This window comes from Prosopis cineraria, unplaced genomic scaffold, assembly GCF_029017545.1.
Source record: "Prosopis cineraria cultivar Desert tree isolate PC_DT_omini unplaced genomic scaffold, ASM2901754v1 PC9, whole genome shotgun sequence".
Lineage (NCBI taxonomy): Eukaryota > Viridiplantae > Streptophyta > Magnoliopsida > Fabales > Fabaceae > Prosopis > Prosopis cineraria.
The window spans coordinates 23,978,991-24,000,552 of record NW_026555340.1 but is presented as its reverse complement, the minus strand read 5'-3'; the positions used below and the strand labels follow the sequence as shown (position 1 = coordinate 24,000,552).

Here is a 21,562-nt window from a genome sequence, read left to right as displayed (position 1 = left end):
TGAAACACAAAGGAGGACTGGATATGGATGTGAATGTACGGAAGGAATAATCACAATCCCAATAGTTGAGTTCCCAAAAACATGAAACTGTGGAGAGAGAAAGAGAAGATGGTGATAGTAGCCCTATAGGAAAGAGGCACTTCAATTGATGATGATGATGATGATGCATGTGCATAAATATAAATATTTTATATGTGATGAATTAAGTCACTGAATAACTTTGTCTGGAATATCTTGTTCACTGACCTACACTGGCCTCATGTATTCTACTCTCTCTTGTTTTTATTTGTTCACCTTTGTGGTCCCTTCTCACACTCTCTCTCTCCTCCTCTATTCTTTCTTACAATACAGTCCAACCCAATTATACAAAATGCAGCCACCTGCAATGGCAAAATATTTAAACTAAACTACTTTTTAAACGCCTTACGAGATAATTTAATTTACAAGATGTGTAGGTAAGTAGAATTAGAACATACAAAAAGGTTTGAATCCTGAACTTTTATTTCCGCTCCACCCTGTTCTTATTACCCTAATCTTACACACTATATCAATTTAAAGTTGATTTTAGGTTAAAAATCTAAATTAATGATAAATTAATCAAATATGTTATGTCATAATGTGAACAATCTCTCTCTCTCTCTCTAAATATGAGAGAGGCACTCACACATGGAGAGACACCCAGCTAATCCAGCTTTTTATTTCTTGCCTTCTTCCCTCACAGCCTGTCAAGCCTGAATCATTATTGCTCCATCAATTTACAGTTTTATAAATTTGAGTTTGAGCTTTCTGGTTATTGCTTTGTTTATTGTTCAAATCCAGAAGGAGTTGAGGGAGAAGTTGAATCTTCTTGAGCTGCCAAGAGAGATTAATTTTCTACTAGTCTATGATCTCTCTCCGAACTCACCAGGTAGACTTGACTTCTTGGAATTTTCCATCCTTTGTGTCAGAAAAACCATGACAGAGTTGGTTTCCATTAATAAGAGTCATCGTCAATTGCGGCTAAAAATGCTGGAATGAGGAAGGAAAATGTTCAATGAGCTTCTTCACAGAAAGCTGCACTTGTGCTACTTCAATTTTCAGGTATTACAGTTCCAGATTCCCTCTTTTTCAGTCCCTTTATACATCAAAACATTTGCTTCTGAAAGTGTTGCAGTTCTGAGAAACCAGAAGGCATTTCTGTTAGTTTTTCTTATTGGCATCACCCTCAGGTGTATCCTCAGGTTTGGTGCATTTAGAATCTCATTCTCAGATCGATGGCTAGAAGAATTTTGAACCCAAATTGATATTGAGTTAAAATTTGGTAGTTTTGGTTGTTGTGGGAACGATTTCCATCCAGGGAACTATATCAGAAATTTTAAGAAAATCATGAAAGAAAATTTGATGAGTACTGCATCTACCCTTGACATTCAAACTCTTCTTCAACACAGTGAGGTTTTCTTTTTGTCTTTAAGTTTTGCTTGGGTTCTTCTGGGTCTGGGTCTGTCTGTTTGAGCTTCTTCATATATGTAGTTCAGCTCTTTTCTTTAGGATTTCTAAAGGTTTTAGCTTTAAAAGGAACAAGGAGAGGTGGGAACTTTCCTGAGGCGCAAGTTTAAAGGTGTAGCAGATGATGAAGACTACTATTAACAGCTAGTGTTGCTTTCATCACACAGACCCACACATATCAGTTTGGTCTCACTAGTGCCCACATCTATTGTTCACATTTCATGCTTCTTTAAAATGCCTCTGGAAATGTTGATTACACTTTTGAACATCTCAATACAAATCCTTTGATCCCCATCAATTCTACTTTTTGGTCCGTATAGTGACAGACCCTGTTTTGACGTATTCCCAAAACAAATTAGTGTCATCCCTATATATAACGTCTAAAATTCAGCAAAAGGTCAATAGCTAAGTCTTGAGGGATAGGCTAAAAAGATTGGCTCAGTTGGAAAAGAGAAGGGATAGCATCTTTTCTCATCAACCTAAGTTCAATTTCTCTGAGAAGTACTCTAATATTAAAAAAATGTGTAGGACACCATAAAGCTTATTATAATTGTAACTGAGGGATTAGGTTCTTGCCATGGAATTGAATCAGGTATGTTTATTAATTAGTCTATCAAATCATCGGTTTACATAATCAGAAAAGGAAAAGATAGTTTCATTTATATTTCTAGTTTCGTTCATATTTCTTCTTCATGTCAAACATTTGCACAATGAAACTTAGCACTCCACTTTTGAACCTCATCAGTTATGATTTTTCTCTTTTCAGGCATGGGGACCAAGATTGAGCATTCCACAAATCCTCTAGCTGTAGCTGTAGAGACCAACAACTTTAGTATCAGTGGTGTGGATGTCTGGGAGTATTATCAGAAAAAGAGGCTGATAGGAATCAACAATAAGTTGAAAGATCCCATTCCCATGGATAGGATTCTTGACAGAACTAACATGGAGTCCATCAAAAAGACAATGCAGATGCAAGAGGATATCTTCAAACACCAGGTATCATGACGGTTTGATACTGTTTTGAGATCTTGTCATACAAAATCTTGGAGTCAGGTTGATTTGCCAGATTTGTTCTGCGATCCTTTACTCAATTAGAAGCCGCATGTTCTGGAAATCGCCAGTAACATGTGCGTAATCATAAAGCATGTGACTCTCAGCATAATGATGTCAGAAACAGTAAATGAAGAATTATTTTAGTGGCGTTTGACTATAATTAAAAAAAAAAAAAAGCAACTTTTATGTGAGCAAATTTCCGTCAACCTTGTAAAAACCTCTTTTACGAAAGTGTCTCAGATGGTTTTTCGTTTGTGAACATGTTCTGTTTCATTTTCACACTTCCCCTATGATAGCAATACCATCTTTCACTGTCAGAAAAATCTGTAGAATCACAATAAAGTTGTTCTCTCTAGTAACAAAGTGACACACACACAACAAACATCTCTCATCTCTGTGGCATCAAATTAAAGCTTGTAACATATTTCAAGGACCAAAATAAGGAATTTTTTTTTTTTCCAAAAGCACCTTCAATAATCTAATGAATATGAGTTATATTTGATTCTCTGAGAAAGGATGTGATGATATGTAAAGATTAAACTTCAGCCGCAAACTAGCTAGCAATTACAAGAATATGGAAATTTGCAGGTAAGAGAACTACACAGAGCATATAGTTTGCAAAAGATGATGATGGAAGAACTGAAAAAAGAAAGCAGACAAAAGAATATCTGGACTGCTATGAATGACTTAGAAATTAGCCTTCCACCTCATCATCTCAGTGACCAGCAGCAACACCAGAAAAGAACACAAACTTCATATGGACCAGATTTGCAGGTTCAGAGTCTAAAAGATGAACATTGCTCAAGAGAAAGGAGTGGAAGCTGCTCTGGTGGGGACACAATCAAAATGCCTCAAAGGGGATTTGATCTTGCAAGGCCTGCAGAAGAAGAAGATGAAGGAGAGGCAGGACCTAATTCATATACTGCATTTCAGGGTTGTGCAATTAGGAATGAAGGTGATGAAGACATGGAAGTCGATTTGACATTAAGTATAGGAGGTAGCACTAGCAGCCAGGGTAAGAAGAAGAAGGAAAAACCCCATCTGCTTTATTCATCTGCATCTTTCAAATCAGATAGAGGAGGAGAATGCAGTGACCCTAACACCCCAATGAGCAGCTCAAGCGTGACATTTGATCAAGAAAGAAAAGGGGGAACACATTGGCTTTCTCAAGATTTAAGGCTTAAATAGGAGTTTGATTATCCACTTGCTTGTTTAAAAGCCATGTCAACTCTTCATGGACCACTGAATTTATAGGGTTCATGCACTCAGATATTCCTCTATATTAGTTTTTTTTTTTCCAATAAATCAATTGGATGATTTATAAGCCCAAGCTTCTAAGTGTCCTTTTGTAAATAGTTATCTGCTCTTCCCCCAATTTCTTAGTTTACTTCATATCCAACATGTTCTTTTCCAACTCAATACTTCATATCCACTATTGAAGTAGAAGTAAAATATGAATTATGTAATTTAAACCTTGGGAATACGAAAAAGGGATCATGATTGATTATCTTCACTGAAGAACTGCCAACGTTAAACCTTGTGTTGGATTGATTCACACCACTACCTAAGAAGCCTAAAATGGTCAGAAATGGCTATGATTGCTCTCGCAAAGCAATCGCAAATATGGAGGTGGATTCACTATTAGAAGTTGTATAGCCTCTAGCGTGATTCTTGCTCTGATTCATTTCGATACTTTCAGTGCAAGTTGTTCGACTTCGAGGTGACGAATGAATTTCGGATCCATTTTTGTGTTTGTTAGAACATTTTTGTCCCTGATCATCAATTATTGGAGTTTCAAGTAACATTTTTTATTGATCAACGTTAAAATTTAGAAATTTGATGGTAAACGTAAAAATATTCTCTTAATTATTTTAAAAATGAAATTACTTCAGTTAATAATTTAGGATATTGAGGATGGGTATTTCTTAAAAAATATTTTAAAGATAAAAATGTGCTTTTAACCTCAAAATATTGTCATGAAAACATTATCAGCTAGACTTCATTTGCAGCACAGAAATGTCAAATAGAGCTTAGATTTTCCTTTTTAGCAAGATATTGTTCTAGTATTATTTTATTCAAGAAGATATCAATTAGAATTGTCGAAATTGAGTTAAAACAGTTAACTCTTCATGAATCATAAGACAAAGTTTGCATTTCAAGACTTCTTACATGTATGCATATTCTTTAACCACATGAAAACAAAAAGCAAATTACAAGAGAATTTCAAATTTCTTGATAGAAGGTATTCTCCCAAAAAGGTTCTCATAAGTTATCGATTCAATTAATTTCGGTCAAAATTTTAAGAAACCAGAGCAAAAGGGGAAAAAATTGAATTTTAAAAAATAAACACCATGTATCGGCACACATTTCACTTCGCCTGTTCAATGCATACATGTCATACACTCTCTTGCACACACTTCATGTATTTATTCTGGTTTGCGCACTCGTATTTTTCACTACCCTTTTAATTTATAGATTCCATAATGATAATGTTGGGAAGAAAAAGAAAAAGGTTATAGAAACTATAAATTAACAATATCAAACAAATTATAATTATATGAAATTCTCTTTATATTCTTCAAAAGCAGTTTTTAAAATTAATGTTGATATGGTTCTTTTAATAGTTCCATAAATTGTGCAGGTATTGGACTTGTTTGCATGGATGAGTTTGGGCACTTTCTAGGTGGCCTGGCAAGGAGGTGGTATCTGACTCTCCTCTCAAGGTTGAATGTTTTGCGGTCTTAAGAAGGTTTGAAAGAAGCAAGCAGATTTGATGGTACGAAGATCTTGATCGAGATGGCTGCGAGGTTCCGTTTAGCATGCTAACAGGTCTATTGAATGTGGATTATGACTGGCATTACTCTAAGATTGTGCACAATATTTTATCTATTAAAGAATCAAGTGAACTACGAGCACTTGGATCAATTAGCAAGAGTTGTTTCAATTTAATCAGAGATTTCAAGTTTGAGTCTTAAGAATGCAGTAGTGTAAGTGGCCAGGAGTGCTTACCCTTGTGATGCTTGTTATGCCTTGACCTGAATTAGTTTGGGTCTCATTAAATCCTTATAGCTCGAGTGAGGTAGGCTCAAGACATCGGGTGCTTACAAAAAAAAAAGGAAAAAGAAAAAAGTATCATGCAAGTGCATTAGGTTTTTCTTGGTGGCTTGTTAAAGTAATGAAGTTGCTAATTTTTTAGTAGTGATAGACTTTAAGAAAATGTCTCCAATGGCATAGTTTTATGTAACTACATCTTCTTTATTTGAAATTTTACTTGCTAATTTAAAGACATAGTTGTTTTGAATTTGCTTTTGTTAATTCTTAGAATAAGGAGGTTATTGGTTAAACTTTGCGCTTGTTTTGTTATTGTAGTTATTGTTTGATTGTTGGTTTGTTGTGTGTTTTGTAGTTGTTTTATCTTTTTGTTTTTTTGTAAGCTATGTTATAGTTGTATCCTAGGCTTTTTTGAGTGTTGGTTGGTTTGGGCTATCAGTAATTGTTTTTATCTTTTTGGTGATTAATAAAATTAGCTTTTTTATAGTAAAAAAAAAAAAATACAGCACGCATTAAACATATCCCACGTCAAAGCAAATCAAATCATCAACCTGCATACACACACACACAGACGAAAGCCTAACATACTCGGTAGCAAATACGTTATTACTTTAAATGTTTTTCTTCAAATTGTAGAGGTCTCATGGAAAGAGAGACATTTCTCAAGATCAAGGAACATGAGGAGAGTGAAGTTATTTACTTATAAGCAATTTAAGAACACACGAGTAGGCAAAATTGAACACAAAGCTAATGAACAATGTAAAAACCTAAGGCATGCCATACACAATACATTAATCAAGAGAGGGATGAAAGATAGGCAAATCAATTGAGAGTTACGGTTTATTAATATTTTAACTTGAATGTTAGGAGATAGTTTTAAATTTGAGATTTTTTTTTTGTTTTGATATTATATAGTGAGTTAAACAAGTCCATCCACCTAACTTACAGGTTGACTTGTTTAACTCGTGTGTGAAATGAGTTAGGTTCATTTGATTATATTAAAAAATATCTTTAAAATAAGTTTCAACTTAACTCTCACTAAATTAACAGGTTAAACAAATAAGCTTATTTTGTTTAACTCATTTTAAAGACTCTATTATCAATTTAAAAGAGCATAGATTTAATACTTCATGAGAGTTAATGTTTTGGAGTAATATGAAAATTAACAATATTTGATAAATTGTTTCCCATCCAAGTAAAATGGCAAAGTTATTAAGACTCATTACATAATATACTTGAGTCTGCCTTTAAAAAATATAAATGTTGAAGTGATTGTTACTCTAGTAAAGTTTGAACCTTTAACTTGAGAAGGAATTGAATCTTTTTTATTTAACTCAATCACTGATAGAACTAGTAATTCAGGTCAAATTCGATGAGTCAACCTGAATCCACTTACAAAATTAGGGTTGTGCTTGACTAGAGCTTTTTAAAAAAAGTATGATACTTTAAGTTTAATCTGAATAAACTAGACTCGGATTGAGATCAATTGCCAGAATTACCGGCTCTATGCATATGGAGCTGATAATTTAGGCCTAAGCCCAAAAGGCAAACCGAAGTTGCCCGAAAAAAATTAAGGTCGAGTTTGATTAATAAATTTTTTTAAAGGGCATGATGCTTTAAGCATGATCTAAATAAATGCAAGCAAATTAAACCCGCCCTGCCCAAATTATCAGTTCTAATCACTGTTGATGCTCTCATTTTTCTGAAGAAATCATGAATGAAGTTTGAAGACAAAGATCTCTTCTTATTTGAATTAGGAGCCAAATTTAAGCATATTTTCTTGTGAAAAGCTTGAAGCTAAACGTCACTTCTTTTAATTTTTTCAATAACGTCCCATAACCCCTCAACTCAATGATGCAAAATGTTAATAAACCTTGATCACGGCCAAATCTTAGCGGAACAAGAAATAGGAGAGAGATAACAAATTGACTGGTTTTTACAAAGCTGTACATATACTCCATCCTCAATTATGGTTACAACCTATCTAAGTAGACTGCATTTGCAGAATCAATTACTTTACCAAACAAATTTGAATCAAAGAATGATGATTGACATGGAATCCCAATGAAAGGGGCATGTCAAAATAACAGCCTGTGCCTACAAAAGACAAATTTCCAGGCAGCTAGCTCCACAAAGGATGAATGCATGCTATGCATTCAAACCAAGGGGGTGAAAAATCTCAACGGTTTTCACCCTTCACCATGAAAATCTTGTCGGGAGCAGAAGCAGCTATGCTAAAAAAATTCACTGATGCTGTCCCTTTCCCTTCCACACACACATGTATATATGATCAGTTCCTCACTGAAAGAAGAAAGGGCAAAAACAAAAATAAGATAACACTCGGATCAGAAGCTCCCTGTGCTGTAACAACTAACAAGGATGAAAATGTTTTGATATATTATCATTTAAGATGATGGGTGCTACTTTAGATACAAGAATCTCATGACAAAATTTAAGTATTATCTCATATCATTAAAAAATCACGGGCATCTCACATCCCACCTTTTTTTCTTATAAATATCACTTGTATTATTTCTATGACAACTTTTATTGTCATAACAGTCACGAACATCGAAAATAGCATTGTTTTTTCTTCCCCATTGTACCAACTTTTGTCATGGTATCCAAGAAAGTAACAAGGGCAAAAATACCTTCTCAAGTAGTCAAGTGAGGTTTAGGAGTAAGGGACTTGGGTATTAGAAAAAAAAAATGGTTTTGAACTCTGATCAGTCAAGTAGGGAAAATAAAAATAACACATTTAAGTTTTTGTGAGAGATATTCTTTGTACCTGAAACCTAAACCGTGGGGATCTGCTAGAATGAAAAGTATACTAAGACTCAAAATAACTGAATTGCCATCTTGAGTTTGTTCTGTTTCCATTTGGGCAACCTGTAGAAATCCTTTCTTGTCGCCCCAATTTTCTCTTTGAATTCCTCAGCTGACAAATAAGCCTGCATGCATTAAGATCAAATAAGTTATAAATAAAATCAAAGGAAGCCTAATTATCAGATGCAACAATGCAAAGTTTTCATTATACCTCTCGCCTGGTCACATCAATGTCTGCTACAGGATCTTCAGATCCTATTTTGAGGCGTTCATATGGGTAAACTGGGAGACCTTCATCGTCTTCAGCTTCACCCTCTTTCATATCTTCTTGTATACTGCTCATAGAATCTTTCCCATTGCTTGTCTCCTGCTTTGAGGCCTCTCGGCTCACTTCACATCATAACAATGCAGAGAATAATAGAGAAGGCCTTTTATATCAGCAAACACCAATATCAGCAATTCTAAAAAGGAACACCATCAACAAACTGATCTCTACAGAATACCTTTAAATGATCGAGGTATAAAATTTTCTTTTGATGGACGGAATGATTCAAAAGAAGAACTAAGTGCTGCTATAACTGAAGATTTGGGTGCCAATTTTGCTGACTCTGGTGTCAGAGATTTTGCATACAGCTTTCTAACAATAGGAGGTGGAGTTGAAAGATTTCTGTCCTTGGGACCTTCAAACGCAGCTGCTAATGCATTAAAGGCGGGAGACCTACCCCTCACACGAACACGATCAGGAGTTGCGCACACGCTGCGAGAACGCTGGGCTTTTTCTGGTGCACTGTTGGACCTTCCTCCATAAGACACTGATGTTCTCCGTTTTGGTCTCTAATCATGTGCAAGACATTCAACAATCAAACAGAATAAATCAAAATACTACAAAAACTAAGTCAAGTGTCTTCAGAGCAAAGTTTTTAAGGGGAAGGAAATTAATAGTTCATAAAACTACTAATAGTTTGGATAATTCTTCATAAACAAGCAACCTTCATATTTATATTATGTAAAACCCACAAGGACCCAAATTCATCCTTTATGAAGAAATCTGTAGCAAGTTCATCATTTAATAATACACAATAACACGATTTATTTTTAGAATCATTATCCACAAAAGCTAATTAATTGTTATTATGACGTGTGACTTGATAGTTTCAAATGTCATCATACCTCTAACTTACATAAATGAGTAAATTCTCGGTCAACTGTAGCACTGGCTTTTTCTTCTTCATTCTATGAGGCAAAAAGGTATTAAAATACCAGTACATCCATTTTGAGTGAATATAAAATAATACACCCCCGGGGGGGGGGGTTCTTTCGAACATTTCATTCCTCGAATTGTTAGAAAGAAATACTGATAGAATAAGAATGCTGGAAGAACAAAAAGGCAAGTACAAAATTATGGGGCATTAATTAGAAGGAACCTTTTTGTACTATAAAACGATCACATAACTCTTATGAACAACTAAGGACAAAAAAATGTGAGGGCATATGAATGTTTAAATAAGTGTCCTGTGGTAACTTTTGTCCTTAGAAGCAGTTATCTGGGATTGTAAAGGAACAAGAAGAAACAAGATGTCTTACATCCAAAGGTGGAGTGCCCCCATTTTTCATTATTGTAAGCCTCCTTTGAAATGAGTTTCCCAGCATCTGCCAATGAAATAAGAAAAATTGTCATTTTTTTAGGATGGATCTAAAGTAGAATCATTATGCCATTACATTGAGGAACTTACCGCAGATTTTGCAGACTCCCATTTGAAGAAGCGAGTGAAAAAAAGTGGTTCACTCCCTTCCATGACAACATATATTGGAGCTTCACGAGATAAATTTTCCATACAAAAATCATGCTCAAGAAATTTCTGTTCAATTGAAATGCAAGTTAAAAATTTCACACTTGACTTTATACTAATAGAAGTTTATCCCATGATATATTGAAATTGCTTCAGTCCAAAACTCATGGGGGAGTAATGTAATGATAAAAGGAATACTACAGTTGTCAGCAAAACAAGGAGAACGTCTAGCTGATTCAATATAAAAGATATACTCTTGAACTAGTGGCAGCGAAATCTTCAATACTAGACATTAACTCAAAGTATGGTTATTGCTTCTAGCCCAAATAAAGCCAGTCATACCTCACCAATTGTTAGAGCTTTCAATCTACTCTTAGGGTCAAGCTGGCCAACCCAGACAAAGATTTCTGAGTGACAATACAAGATCATAATATCTTCAGTCGTTAAATCATCCTGGGAGAAGTTGTATATTTCAGTTACCTGCAAATACAGCTCCTCATCAAATAAATCAGTATAAATGCGCCTTTGCAACCATACCTTCGCATGGAGCAGTAAATTGACCCTTAGTATTTTGTACTACACAAACATGCTTAATAAATTATAGTCTCGAACAACACGATGCATAGCGTATAGACCAGGACCTCCTATCAGATCCAGAGTCATTTGAAGGAAGCTGAATGGCTATAATCAACTCAACCCGCAGAGATCATGCTGCCCTAACATATTATTTTCTTTATTTGGCTCTTCAATGCACAGGTTAGCTGTGCGCTCACTTTACAATTTTCCTGTTTATGACACTGACTAGTTATTTAAGCTTGAGTCACACATTTGCCATCATGTCCTCAAGCTTTTTGGAGAACTATGGCAGAACATCTGATTGAGTAACAAGACCATTTCATTCAGATTTGATTTACAGCATGACTAATATGGGATAAAGCATGCTCAGTAGAGCTTTATTTTCATCCCTGTTTTTAGTTTCCCCTCTCCTGTCTATCCTAAGGAATGGAACTATGTATCTTGTAAATTTTCAGCTTGATCAAACTAGCTCATACTTCTATTGCTATTGAATCAATCATAACTTGTTCTTATCATCAATTGCTAGATATTTATTTTCTCAGAAGAGAAGAAACCTAACAGGCTAATAATGAAGAAAATACTAATGATGGCAAGGACTTTGTTAACATTCCTTCACACCGCAGGATCTCCAAAACTCGGAACTATTCCAAATTAACAGCTACATGAGGGAAATAAGGGAATAATCAATCATAAAGTAAACTCACCTTCAAATTTTCTGCATATTTGTTTAGTCAGGTAGCCAACAAACACCATTGTAAAAGTCAGCTGTTTTCCTGACAGAGATAAAATAAATCTTTCCTAAAAAAACAATCCTCACCCTTCGAGAAGTTGCAAGAAAATAGGCGAGGATCACTTTCAGCAGCCCTTGCAATCTTTTGACTGGGATACTCTGATTTCCCTCCTAACAAGTCCCAAAACTGTTCAGATTCTGAACCTTCCTTCTGTGGTTTCGTTTGTAATTCTGGCTGCAAACAATTGCCAAGCATATAAGAACCAGATAAACAGGCAAACCTGACCATACCCAAAAAAAAAAAAAAAAACACTTTAATGACAACCTCCTGAAGCATTCAAACGTTCAGAAACTCCAATTTGAGATCTGACACGTTAATAGTATGACTTGTGCAATGATGTATGATCAAAAACCATGGATAGATTTAATTATTTTTAGTACATAAGCATATAAGAAATCAACCAATATAAGCTGCCAATGTTTCAACCAAAAAAAAAATTGTGTTTGGATTCCTCAAGATTTTCTCTCTAAGCTTGTCATTGAACAAACCATACCTTTATCAAATCCAGCATCCTCTCAACTAGTTCATGATCATCTGTACTTGTAAGGCTTCCAATCCATGTGAAGACTGTGAGCCCATCATGAAGTATGTAGCAATATGAGGAATTCAAGGAAGAAGCAACCTAGTAGTGGAAAAAATAAGGGGGGAAAATTTGAGAATACATAAATAAATCTGCTCATTTAAGTGGATAGAAAGGAGGCAGCATAAAGAGAAAGGACAACATACCGTATCGACTTGTATAGCTTGCATACTGTCAGGTCCAGAGCCCTGGATGCGGAATAGTGCGACACCGTCTTCCTTATACGTGTCATCTGGAATTTCCTTCTCCGCAATGTAATTCTTATATCCATCACTAAGACCACCCTAGCAAAAAATTAAGTGAATGAAATTAAGAATATGTATGTGAAGAGTGATTTATCCCGGCTCCTCCAAAATCAGAACTCAACAAACCTTAAAAACAATCAAGCTTTGGAGGATAGAATAAAACTGAATTGGTTCATTCCCTTCATAAATACGAGCCTAGGAATCAATAAAACATGGATAACATCAGCAAGGACAAAAAAAGAAGCACAATTGATATACCAACGAAGTGAAAAAATAATACATTTAAACAAAAAACACCTGGGCAGGAATAAACTTCATTGACTCAAAAATCTTGCTTGCCAATAAAATAGCTGAAGCTCTTTCTTCCTATTTTCAAGAAAAACAATATCATAAGCAACGCAGGAAATAGATTCACAGTACTGCAAGGTAGATATATAGCAAGACCAAAATATATAGCAAGACCAAAATAAATTCTTTATCATGCACTTTAAAACTTAGAAATCACTTTCTGGTCCCAAAAGAGTGAACAGCCCCATTAAAACATGATGCTGCCAGACTATTTAATCATTTAGTTATAAAGGAGAAATTCACAATACATGCATCGACACATGTAGAAGTAGAACAAAATGCCTTTGATTTTCACCTCAACACTGTTCTTTCCAATCCATGTTATTACAAGATGCTCTTCTCTATCTTCTCCAGGATATGAATAGAGAAAGACATAGCAATCACCACTAAAAAGTTTTGATTGATCAGAATCTTGAAGGAGAATCTTTTCTTGGCCATTTACCCGCCAAACCTGCGTGATAATCAGGGTAAAGTTGTTAACAACAGAAGCAAAAAAGCAGTGTGAAAATGAACATAATTCGGACAGAGCCACTCCACATAAAGCTCTTTCTCTTTCTGAAATTTTTAAGAGAAACCAGTTTTCAAAATGAAAATACAAATACTGAAGACGTAACGCAAATTTGTGGCCACATATCAATTTAACCATTCGTGAAACTCAACAATTGGAAACCCTTTTCACTTCCATGCCTCTTGCAAGTCTCAACCAGAACTTTGATGTAATTGAGATGCTGTCTTCATTAAATCCTTCAAATCCTGACATAATGGATTGAACAAAGGAGAATTGAATATTCACAAGTTTTTGCAAAGACTCATCATTTATTTTGGGGCAGTAACTCTGATAAGACCTGAGAGGCATGGGGAATCCACCATTAAAAGTGGACTATCAAGGGAAAGAGTCATAGCATCAGCTCTAAGAATCAACACCTTGATGGTTACCTTCTACTGCACTTCCCTCAGGCTTCTGAACTTTTGGCCAGTCAAAACCCTCCATCGAAATGATAGGACCCTCGGAGGAGTAGGCAATGCACACGGTCAAGAGGGATTGACTACTCTCCTTAAGAACCACAGCAGACATCCCATGCTACACTATGAGACCCAGGCATTTAATACTATCTAATCCTTATCACACTACAATCAAGCCCTAAAACTGCAAGAAGGCGAAAAACTGAAAACTGAGATGAAATCCTTCTCCTACTGGACTATTGTTGAAAATGGCCAACTCTTAATTGACTCATTAAAAAATAAATAAAAATTGGTTAAGGCTTATCAATTATCTGTTTACAATAAAACCCTCCTGATGTAATCAAAGAAAAAAGTAGATAAAGATTTTCAGATTCAGCAAATGGTAGGTCACCCATACTAATCAACTCGCTTCATGAATTATTGACTCCTTTTTTTAAAGAACATAATAAGCAACTGCTCCATTTTCTCTGAATGAGTCGAAAGTAGCCTAAATTTCACATATCTTATGTATTTGATACAGTACATCTCTTTGCACCAGTAGCTTAAGCATTCTGCTTCTCATTTCAATTGCCATATCTTGAAAATGATAAGCAGCTAGGATTTTAATAATATGGTGATTGTGATTCTAAAGAATTCTCTCATTTCAATATAACACTTGAAAAGAAAATATAAATAGAGAAGTTAAAAAGTAAAAAAAAAAAGAAGAAGAAGAAGAAGAAAAGAAAAGAGAGAGGAAACATTATGTATTACCTGCAAACGTCCTGTGCAATCAATGTGAGGTTGAGGTTCTTCTTTTACTGGATCAACTTTCAACAGACCCTTGACATCCACTCCTTGACGCTTTAGAAGTGCTGCAATATCATTAATAGTTGATAATAAGTATTAAAATATAGATTTAAGCGAAGAGTAATCCATTCAGGCCCAAGAGAAATATAAGTTCAATTGCACTTACCTGCCACCCTGCCACGACCATCTTCTGACACAGTTACGTTAGGTGTTTGAGGCCAAGTGTCAAATTTGGATCTGAACATAACAGTTTCAAATCCTTCAATAACACGAATTATGTGGGATTTTAGTCGATCAGGACCACTGATTAATGCCTGTTAGTTGATCAACGGATATTCATAAGTTATTAAAGTTAAGAATAAGATATTAAATATTCAAAGTTATAAATCAGAGGCGTTACTTCTGCAGCTGCACTTGCACTTTTTCTTTCATCAAGAGAGGTGTTTCTTCCCATCCAAACAAAAACTTCCAAACCGCAATCAAGAATATAACATTTATTTGTGTCTAGTAGTTCTCTTATTAAAGAATCACTCTCAATAGGTTCTGCCTGCCCCTTCACAACACTGGAAAAATATAGCAATTCCATTAGAACTATATCATCATGGATTCCAATGTTAGAATGTGATCCACCACAATCAAAACTAATCAAATGCTACATATCTTTAGGCCAAATCCAAAAGAACGACAAATTTGTAAAATGTCCTACATTGATACACATCATATTTGTCAAATTAAAAGGGAAAAAAGAATTCTTTGAAAGAAGAATAATCCAAACGCGTGCAAACGAAAACGCTATTCCATCAAGTAAGTTTTAATGATCAATGAACTAACATTGGCAGAGCAAATACGAATAAAAATACCATGGAGAAAACAGAAAACATATTACCAGAGCAGCTTTGGAGACTGAGAATCAACAATACTATCATCGTCACTGGCTGTTTTCCGTGGAAGAGGAGCAAAGCCCCCAAAGAAGCCCCAGAATTCTCCAGCATCAGCATCAGCCATCAACTTTCCATCCTCTATATAGTTGTATAAGTGTATGCATCCCATAAGTGATATTTAGCAATAATCTTTGAGCTTTAAAAAAATAGCTGTCCACTTACCAACAGTGGCAACCTCACATTTCCCATCATGGTAGTTATCCTTTATATACTGTAGAACTTCCAATGCTTTAGCCCTTTCTTGAATAGATGAATTAGAACCATTAAATTGAAAGATTTTAGACTGGGTATCCAGAATAAAAACATCATCATGGGTGAGTGTCGATCGACCAAAAGGAACCTGAAACCAAGACAAATTACTATTCAGAAAGTTGAAAATGATATGTCGATTCATTTGTGTAGTCTTTATCAAGTGTGCAAACTAATGATATACTAGACTACAACGTCAATTTCCAAGAAAAAATTGTCAGACTCGCCTCTTTCACCCGCACAACATGTTTCCCTTGGCATGCATACAAGCGTGTTGTATGTTCTTCAGCCTCAACGTGTTTAAAACCAGAGGCAACTCCACCTTCTTGAGGAATTATACATGGTTTGAAATAAGACAAGAACTTTTCAGTTTCACGACCCTGTAATTCACGATACTGAACAGCACGTCCTCCAAGAGCTGCATCTAGCTCAATCGTTTTGATGGCTGCAACACCAGCTTCATCCTGGTTTAATTTCCCATATGTAGGAAGTATGTGGCAAGAAATTATACATCTTTTATTGGAAAAAACCAGCAATTTCTTAGCAGCTAAACCTACAACCTACCTGACTGGTGTCTTTACCAAGCCAGTAGTGGATATCATGACGCAGTGCACCACTTTTTGAAGCAGTTGTCTAAAAAGAGACGACAAGAAATTTAAAAACAAGATGATGATTTATAATAATGAAAAAAAATTGCTTCATGTTAAATGCAACAAGAATTAGCCACGCAATGAATAGTAAACTAATAGATTAGCGATTGTTCCCGACACCTGAGAATATCATTAGAAAGCAAAACAATACAAGTCCAGAAATGCTAGAGAGGAAAATACTGAGATTTGAATTAGACCCCTTAGAAACAATTCTATATTCTAAGCAAGTGGGAAACAAAACTTTCAGGAAAGAAGCCAAAAGTATATAACTAACAGAACTGATATTTATGTATAAAGAGAAAACAATATTTCCGACATGGCCACATGTACAGATATTATTCTTCAAGCTGTGGACAAACTCTGCACCAAAAGCCTCAGGGATTAAGAGTTTCCATTAATGGCAGAGTTGGCAGTTATTCTTTACATGAATTACAAATTGGATCTAGTTATCCTTTTCTCGTACACAAGATCAATGATAAGGTTTGATTGGCTAAGTCTCTAAGCTTAAAGATCCGCCAGGAATCACTATGCAAACAATGCAAGTAATCTTAAGATAAAGACAAAGATGACAATTGAAAATAGTGTCATCACGGAGAGAGAAAAAATATCACAGTGTCAGTGTCAGTAACAAAGAAAGGAAAGCTTCTAGCGGCTGCACAAGCCAACATGAACATAGTGTCATCACTCAACATGGAGAGAGAAAACGACATTCGTAAATCTAATGTCTGACCTTCAATATCACATAGGAATCCCCAGTGAAAAACTTCCCAAAGGAGGAGGCAGGAACAGCAACTGGTTTTAAATTCTCAATGCGCCATATCTCAAGTCCACTATATACAGTTAAGAAGAACTAGGAAGAGATCGATGCATGAACTCAAATTAACAAAGAACACAAGCAAAAAAAAAGAAGTAGCTATCTCAAAGAAATCTTGTCAGGACACAGTTTTGTAGTATGAATCAACTTAAGTTGACAGAAAATAGAGTTTCCAGATGAGAATCTGATTAGTTACAAACAACACAATATGTTAATTAGATTTAGGATACGCCTTTTGTCCAGCTCCCTGGAAAGCTGGATCCAAATCTCTCATGGAAACAGACATAATATTATACTTTTTGGTCTTGTATAACCAAGCTGGAATATAGCAAAGAATACCCTGAAAGGCAATCATGAAACAAAGGTCAAGTGCAGAAAGGTTAGTTGAATGGGTTAAACTGCTAGAGCAGATTTACTGTGGAAAAAGAAACATAAATATTTCTATTAATTGTTGTGGAAAGAAAATTCTGTTTCTGAAATTTCTTGCCAGTGACATTAGTCAGGAATTAGAGAATCAATCAAAGTTTTAGCTGGGTAATACAAAATTAGGAGGTTAACATCATTAAATGGTCCTTGGGATGGTTAAAAATGCAAACAGAAAGCTTAGCTGTATTATGATTTTTTTATGCAACCCAAGCTAACTAAATTCTCCCACATTTTCTCACGTTTAGTTTTTCACTACAGTAAGAATCTTCAGGACTCGCGTAGGGGATGAATATGCTAAGCGCAACAGCGTTCACTCTCTGTCATAATCTCTTCACTTTCAGAGATATCTACTCTCCTCCAGTACTGTATCTTTGAAAAGGTGGTGGCTATATACAATACAAGAATTCGCTGCGAAAAGCAGAAACGCAAGTCCGCACAGGTTCATGCAGAAAAGGGACAACTGCGAATGGTTTCTCTCGTGCGAGGAAAGGTACAATAAAGGAGACCCACCAAGAAATACTACCTCCAGACTTATTTATAAGAAACAAATTATAGCTAAATTTTAACTATCATTTATTTCTTGTGAATATGCCCAGAGGGAAGTATAATTTTAGGTAGCGTCCTTTATCATTGAATTAGATTATTAAATGCGCTTGAAATGGTATACTCATATAAGGTGACTCACTACTTCACTCATTGATCAACAGCTAAGCTGCTTCTGTGCAACAAACTGCCTCCGTTGCACCGATGCACGCGAAGTACATATAGCGTAGACATGCAGAAATTACCAAAAGTGCCAGAATTTTGCAGAGATGACATTCAAAATGCCCAAATTTTACATCGGCGAGAAAATATTCGTGCGCGCGCGCGCGCACTTGGGTGACATGCATGCACATATACATGCAACAGTGCAACTGATCTCGAAAACGAACAAGCTATAATGCTCTTAGTCGTTGCATTTTCGAACTTTCCGATCATTCCAATATCCTCAGGTTTCAATTGCGTCAAATTTTACAGAATTTCACATCAAACTTAAGAATCGTTGCTAGACTGATTCGTCAACAATGACCGGCCTTGCACAGGCTGTGCGGTAAAATGAACTGCGGGATTGTTTCAAATTGAAGCTAAACGAAGAAGATTCGTAGTTTGTTATTTTTAATTTTTTTTATTACTGAAACATAAAAGGAAGCGCGTTTAATGTTTCAAGCATACCTGAAGATAGAAGAAGAGCAGCTAATGGATGTGTCTTATTGAAATCAACAAAAATTCAGAGGAATTCTACAAAGAATAAAAATCTCTGACACTGCAGTTATAAAAGCGAAATCGGAGGAGCAAACTCAACGTCGCGGAATCCAAATGTGTAGCATGCAGCAGATGCAATCTAAGGAACAAAATTGATGAAAATCATAAGAAATTCGGGGAAGAAGAAGATGGAAAAAGCTTGAGTGTGCAAAAATGAAGAAAGAAATTAAAGCGCGGCTTGTGGAAGATGGTAGAAAGACGAAAGGGATTTTGGAGGGAACGATGACGAATAATGCCAAGCGTGCTTATCTCTAACGGCCATAAAGAGCCACACCACCCTACAGAAGAAGCTACAAGAACCGTAAAAAAATAAAAAAACGATTAAAAATTCAAAGAAACAAACAAGTTTTTGTCCGTTCATGGACAAAGCAACAAATATTGAAGAATCATGACGCTTGAGAAAAGTACTGCCTGAGAAAAAAGGGGATTTCAACAAGATCTCATCAAGTCTTTTCAGTTAGTTAATTAAATTAAAGGTAAATCCAAGAACAAAAACAACAAGAATAAAGCATTGTCAAAAAGGTGAGAGGTGAAAAACAATGAAGACAAGCAAGCAAGTACCTTTATTTTTCACCAATCAACTACAGGAGAAAATTTACTGTTCTTGTTTGATCTGAATAACCATGTGATTATTTTTTTAAAAAAAAATTTGACAGTAATAATTTGTTTAATCTTGCTATTGTAGAGGAACGGAGGAAGAAAAGCTTGATGGATGGTAATGGAGGGAGCTGACTTCCGCATTGTGAGGAGAGGATGCGATAAAAGAGAAAAAACGGTGAGGCTGATGCTATTATTCAGTTAGAATCGCCATAAAAGCTTAAGGTGGACCTACTTGCTAGGCATTTCAAAGAGGGGAGGGAAAGAGTGTCTGCTGAGAGCGCGCGCGCAAGATTTTATGAATTTTATGATGATGCCAATCTTATTAAATTTGGCCCGTCCCAAGTTTAAAAACTTGCAAGTCAATTCCTATTATTTTCCATGCACGTTATTCATATTCGTACTATAATCGGCTTGGTTGCTAAGGAAAAAAAATATGAAATAGATGGAAAAAAAAATAAAAAAATAAAAATGTGAAGGAAATATGTGAATCATGTTCAAAAAAATAAGGGTAATTTAATTTGTGAGTTAAAAGTGATGATTCATAAGATTTTTAAAAAATATGATAATTTCACATTTATGGTATGTAATATTAAATTTTATCATATTTATTATAAAAAGAATAGATGATTCAATTCATTTTTATTTTTATTTTGTCAACTCATTCCATTCTCATCTTTTCCAGTAATCAAACCAGATCTAATACTCTCTCATGTCTTTAACTATCTTATCAAAATCAATGAGGGGGTGATTAAATCATTAATTTTATTTAAAAATGTAATACAAATTTAATTTTAACCTTACTTAAATGATTTTTTTAAACGCATTACATTATCTCTTATATAGTCAATAAATTTAAATAAAATTATTATTTAAAAAATGTAATTAATAAGCATCAAATGCTTGAAGTTAATAAAGGCCAAAAACATTTGCTAACAGCCTATAATAAAGACTAGAACGTTAATTAAAAAAATAATAATCAATAGTACGCCACATGTAAAGCCCAGCTATCTTCCGAAGGCGTTGACAAACTCATTTGCTTGTTATAGCCAAAAAGAAAAAAAATCTGTTTTTTGATATAACACAGTCGCGTTTAAAATGTATATAATTAACTTTATATAGATTGAGAAAGGTACCTTTCAATATTGTCTTTCAATTAATATTTCAAAATTATACTTCTTTTGTTAAAGGAGTTGGATGTTAAAAATATAAGGCATTTTTAATCTTTCGAAGTATAAACATTATTTTTTTTAAAGTATCCCTATTAATGAATAACTTTATATTTATTATAAGGTATTTAATAAGAGTAAATATAAAAATATAGAGTTAGTTTAAAAATAGATAACTACTTTATTGAGGGATGAGATTCGGTTAAAAATAATTTATATTTTTTAACAGAGGGAGTAATTATAACTGTTTTTTAAAATCTCAACTCTTCATTTCAACTAATATCCACGTCAATTTTCTCTAATTCCTCCAAATCCATGACACTCAAATTTGATTTGGTATAGTCTAGTATGTATGATCTACCTTATGTTTAGTAAAACTAAAAGTTACATGGGATTAAATTACTTGCAAGTCATAATTAGTACAGTTTATTTTTCCGTTCCATCAATTCACAAAAGCTTGCTTTGTTTCACAATAAATTCCATATAGTATTAGTATAAAACTAGATGGTGAAGTCACTTCGAATTTTTTTAATAAAATTTAAATAATTAATTTTTTCAATTTTACTTCTTATTTATTTGTTATATACAGTTTGAATTCATAGGCAATAATTTGTTAGAGTTATTAACTGTAAAGAAAGAAAAAAATTAGAAGGTTACATATTTTTTAAAAATTTTAAAAAATATAATTATCATTTCTCAATAAGCAAAAGATTAGTTAAATTTTCCTTATATTAAAGAAGCACAGAGTAGTTCCCATGAAGCATGTCAAATTTAAAAAATGAATCATTCTATTTGAAATTTGTAAACAATACTACCTTCTTTAAAAAATATAAAATATTTTTAATTAAATCTCATTTTCAATAAAGTAGTTAATTATTTTTAAACTAACATCATCTTTCCATTTAGGCCAAAAAAAAAAC

At 34.5% G+C, this 21,562-nt stretch overlaps 2 protein-coding genes across 3 annotated transcripts; one reads left to right on the top strand and one right to left on the bottom strand.

The window, feature by feature from the left end:
* The first annotated feature begins 595 nt into the window (after nt 1-595).
* LOC129319865 (uncharacterized) lies at nt 596-4,045 on the top strand. The gene is made up of 3 exons (XM_054964959.1): nt 596-1,080; nt 2,252-2,481; nt 3,127-4,045. The coding sequence occupies exons 2-3, from the start codon at nt 2,254-2,256 to the stop codon at nt 3,724-3,726; spliced, it is 828 nt and encodes a 275-aa protein (XP_054820934.1). The 5' UTR covers nt 596-1,080; nt 2,252-2,253; the 3' UTR covers nt 3,727-4,045.
* Nucleotides 4,046-7,486: 3,441 nt separating this feature from the next.
* LOC129321080 (villin-4-like) lies at nt 7,487-19,115 on the bottom strand. Of its 2 annotated transcripts, none has more exons than XM_054966805.1 (24): nt 18,787-19,115; nt 17,379-17,488; nt 17,065-17,164; nt 16,249-16,317; nt 15,912-16,148; nt 15,598-15,775; nt 15,381-15,513; nt 14,895-15,057; nt 14,661-14,808; nt 14,459-14,559; nt 13,041-13,196; nt 12,695-12,763; nt 12,524-12,592; nt 12,299-12,436; nt 12,066-12,194; nt 11,599-11,746; nt 11,486-11,496; nt 10,548-10,685; nt 10,149-10,274; nt 10,000-10,065; nt 8,919-9,249; nt 8,627-8,805; nt 8,378-8,540; nt 7,487-7,890 (listed from the first exon to the last, which is right to left on the bottom strand). In XM_054966805.1, the coding sequence occupies exons 2-23, from the start codon at nt 17,432-17,434 to the stop codon at nt 8,427-8,429; spliced, it is 2,859 nt and encodes a 952-aa protein (XP_054822780.1). In that variant the 5' UTR covers nt 17,435-17,488; nt 18,787-19,115; the 3' UTR covers nt 7,487-7,890; nt 8,378-8,426. The 2 variants fall into 2 exon arrangements, with proteins under 2 accessions (XP_054822780.1, XP_054822781.1); XM_054966806.1 differs by having other exon boundaries at nt 7,487-7,854.
* Between the last annotated feature and the right edge of the window lie 2,447 nt (nt 19,116-21,562).

What these genes read in the sequence shown, in the direction of transcription:
- LOC129319865 (XM_054964959.1), top strand. Translation starts at nt 2,254, where the DNA reads ATGGGGACCAAGATTGAGCATTCCACAAATCCTCTAGCTGTAGCTGTA. An exon ending in AGGATATCTTCAAACACCAG is followed by an intron (nt 2,482 to 3,126) that starts GTATCATGACGG and finishes GGAAATTTGCAG; the next exon opens with GTAAGAGAACTACACAGAGC.
- LOC129321080 (XM_054966805.1), bottom strand. Translation starts at nt 17,434, where the DNA reads ATGTCTGTTTCCATGAGAGATTTGGATCCAGCTTTCCAGGGAGCTGGA. An exon ending in CAGGGAGCTGGACAAAAGGC is followed by an intron (nt 17,165 to 17,378) that starts GTATCCTAAATC and finishes AACTGTATATAG; the next exon opens with TGGACTTGAGATATGGCGCA. An exon ending in AAAGCTTGATTGTTTTTAAG is followed by an intron (nt 12,437 to 12,523) that starts GTTTGTTGAGTT and finishes ATTTTTTGCTAG; the next exon opens with GGTGGTCTTAGTGATGGATA.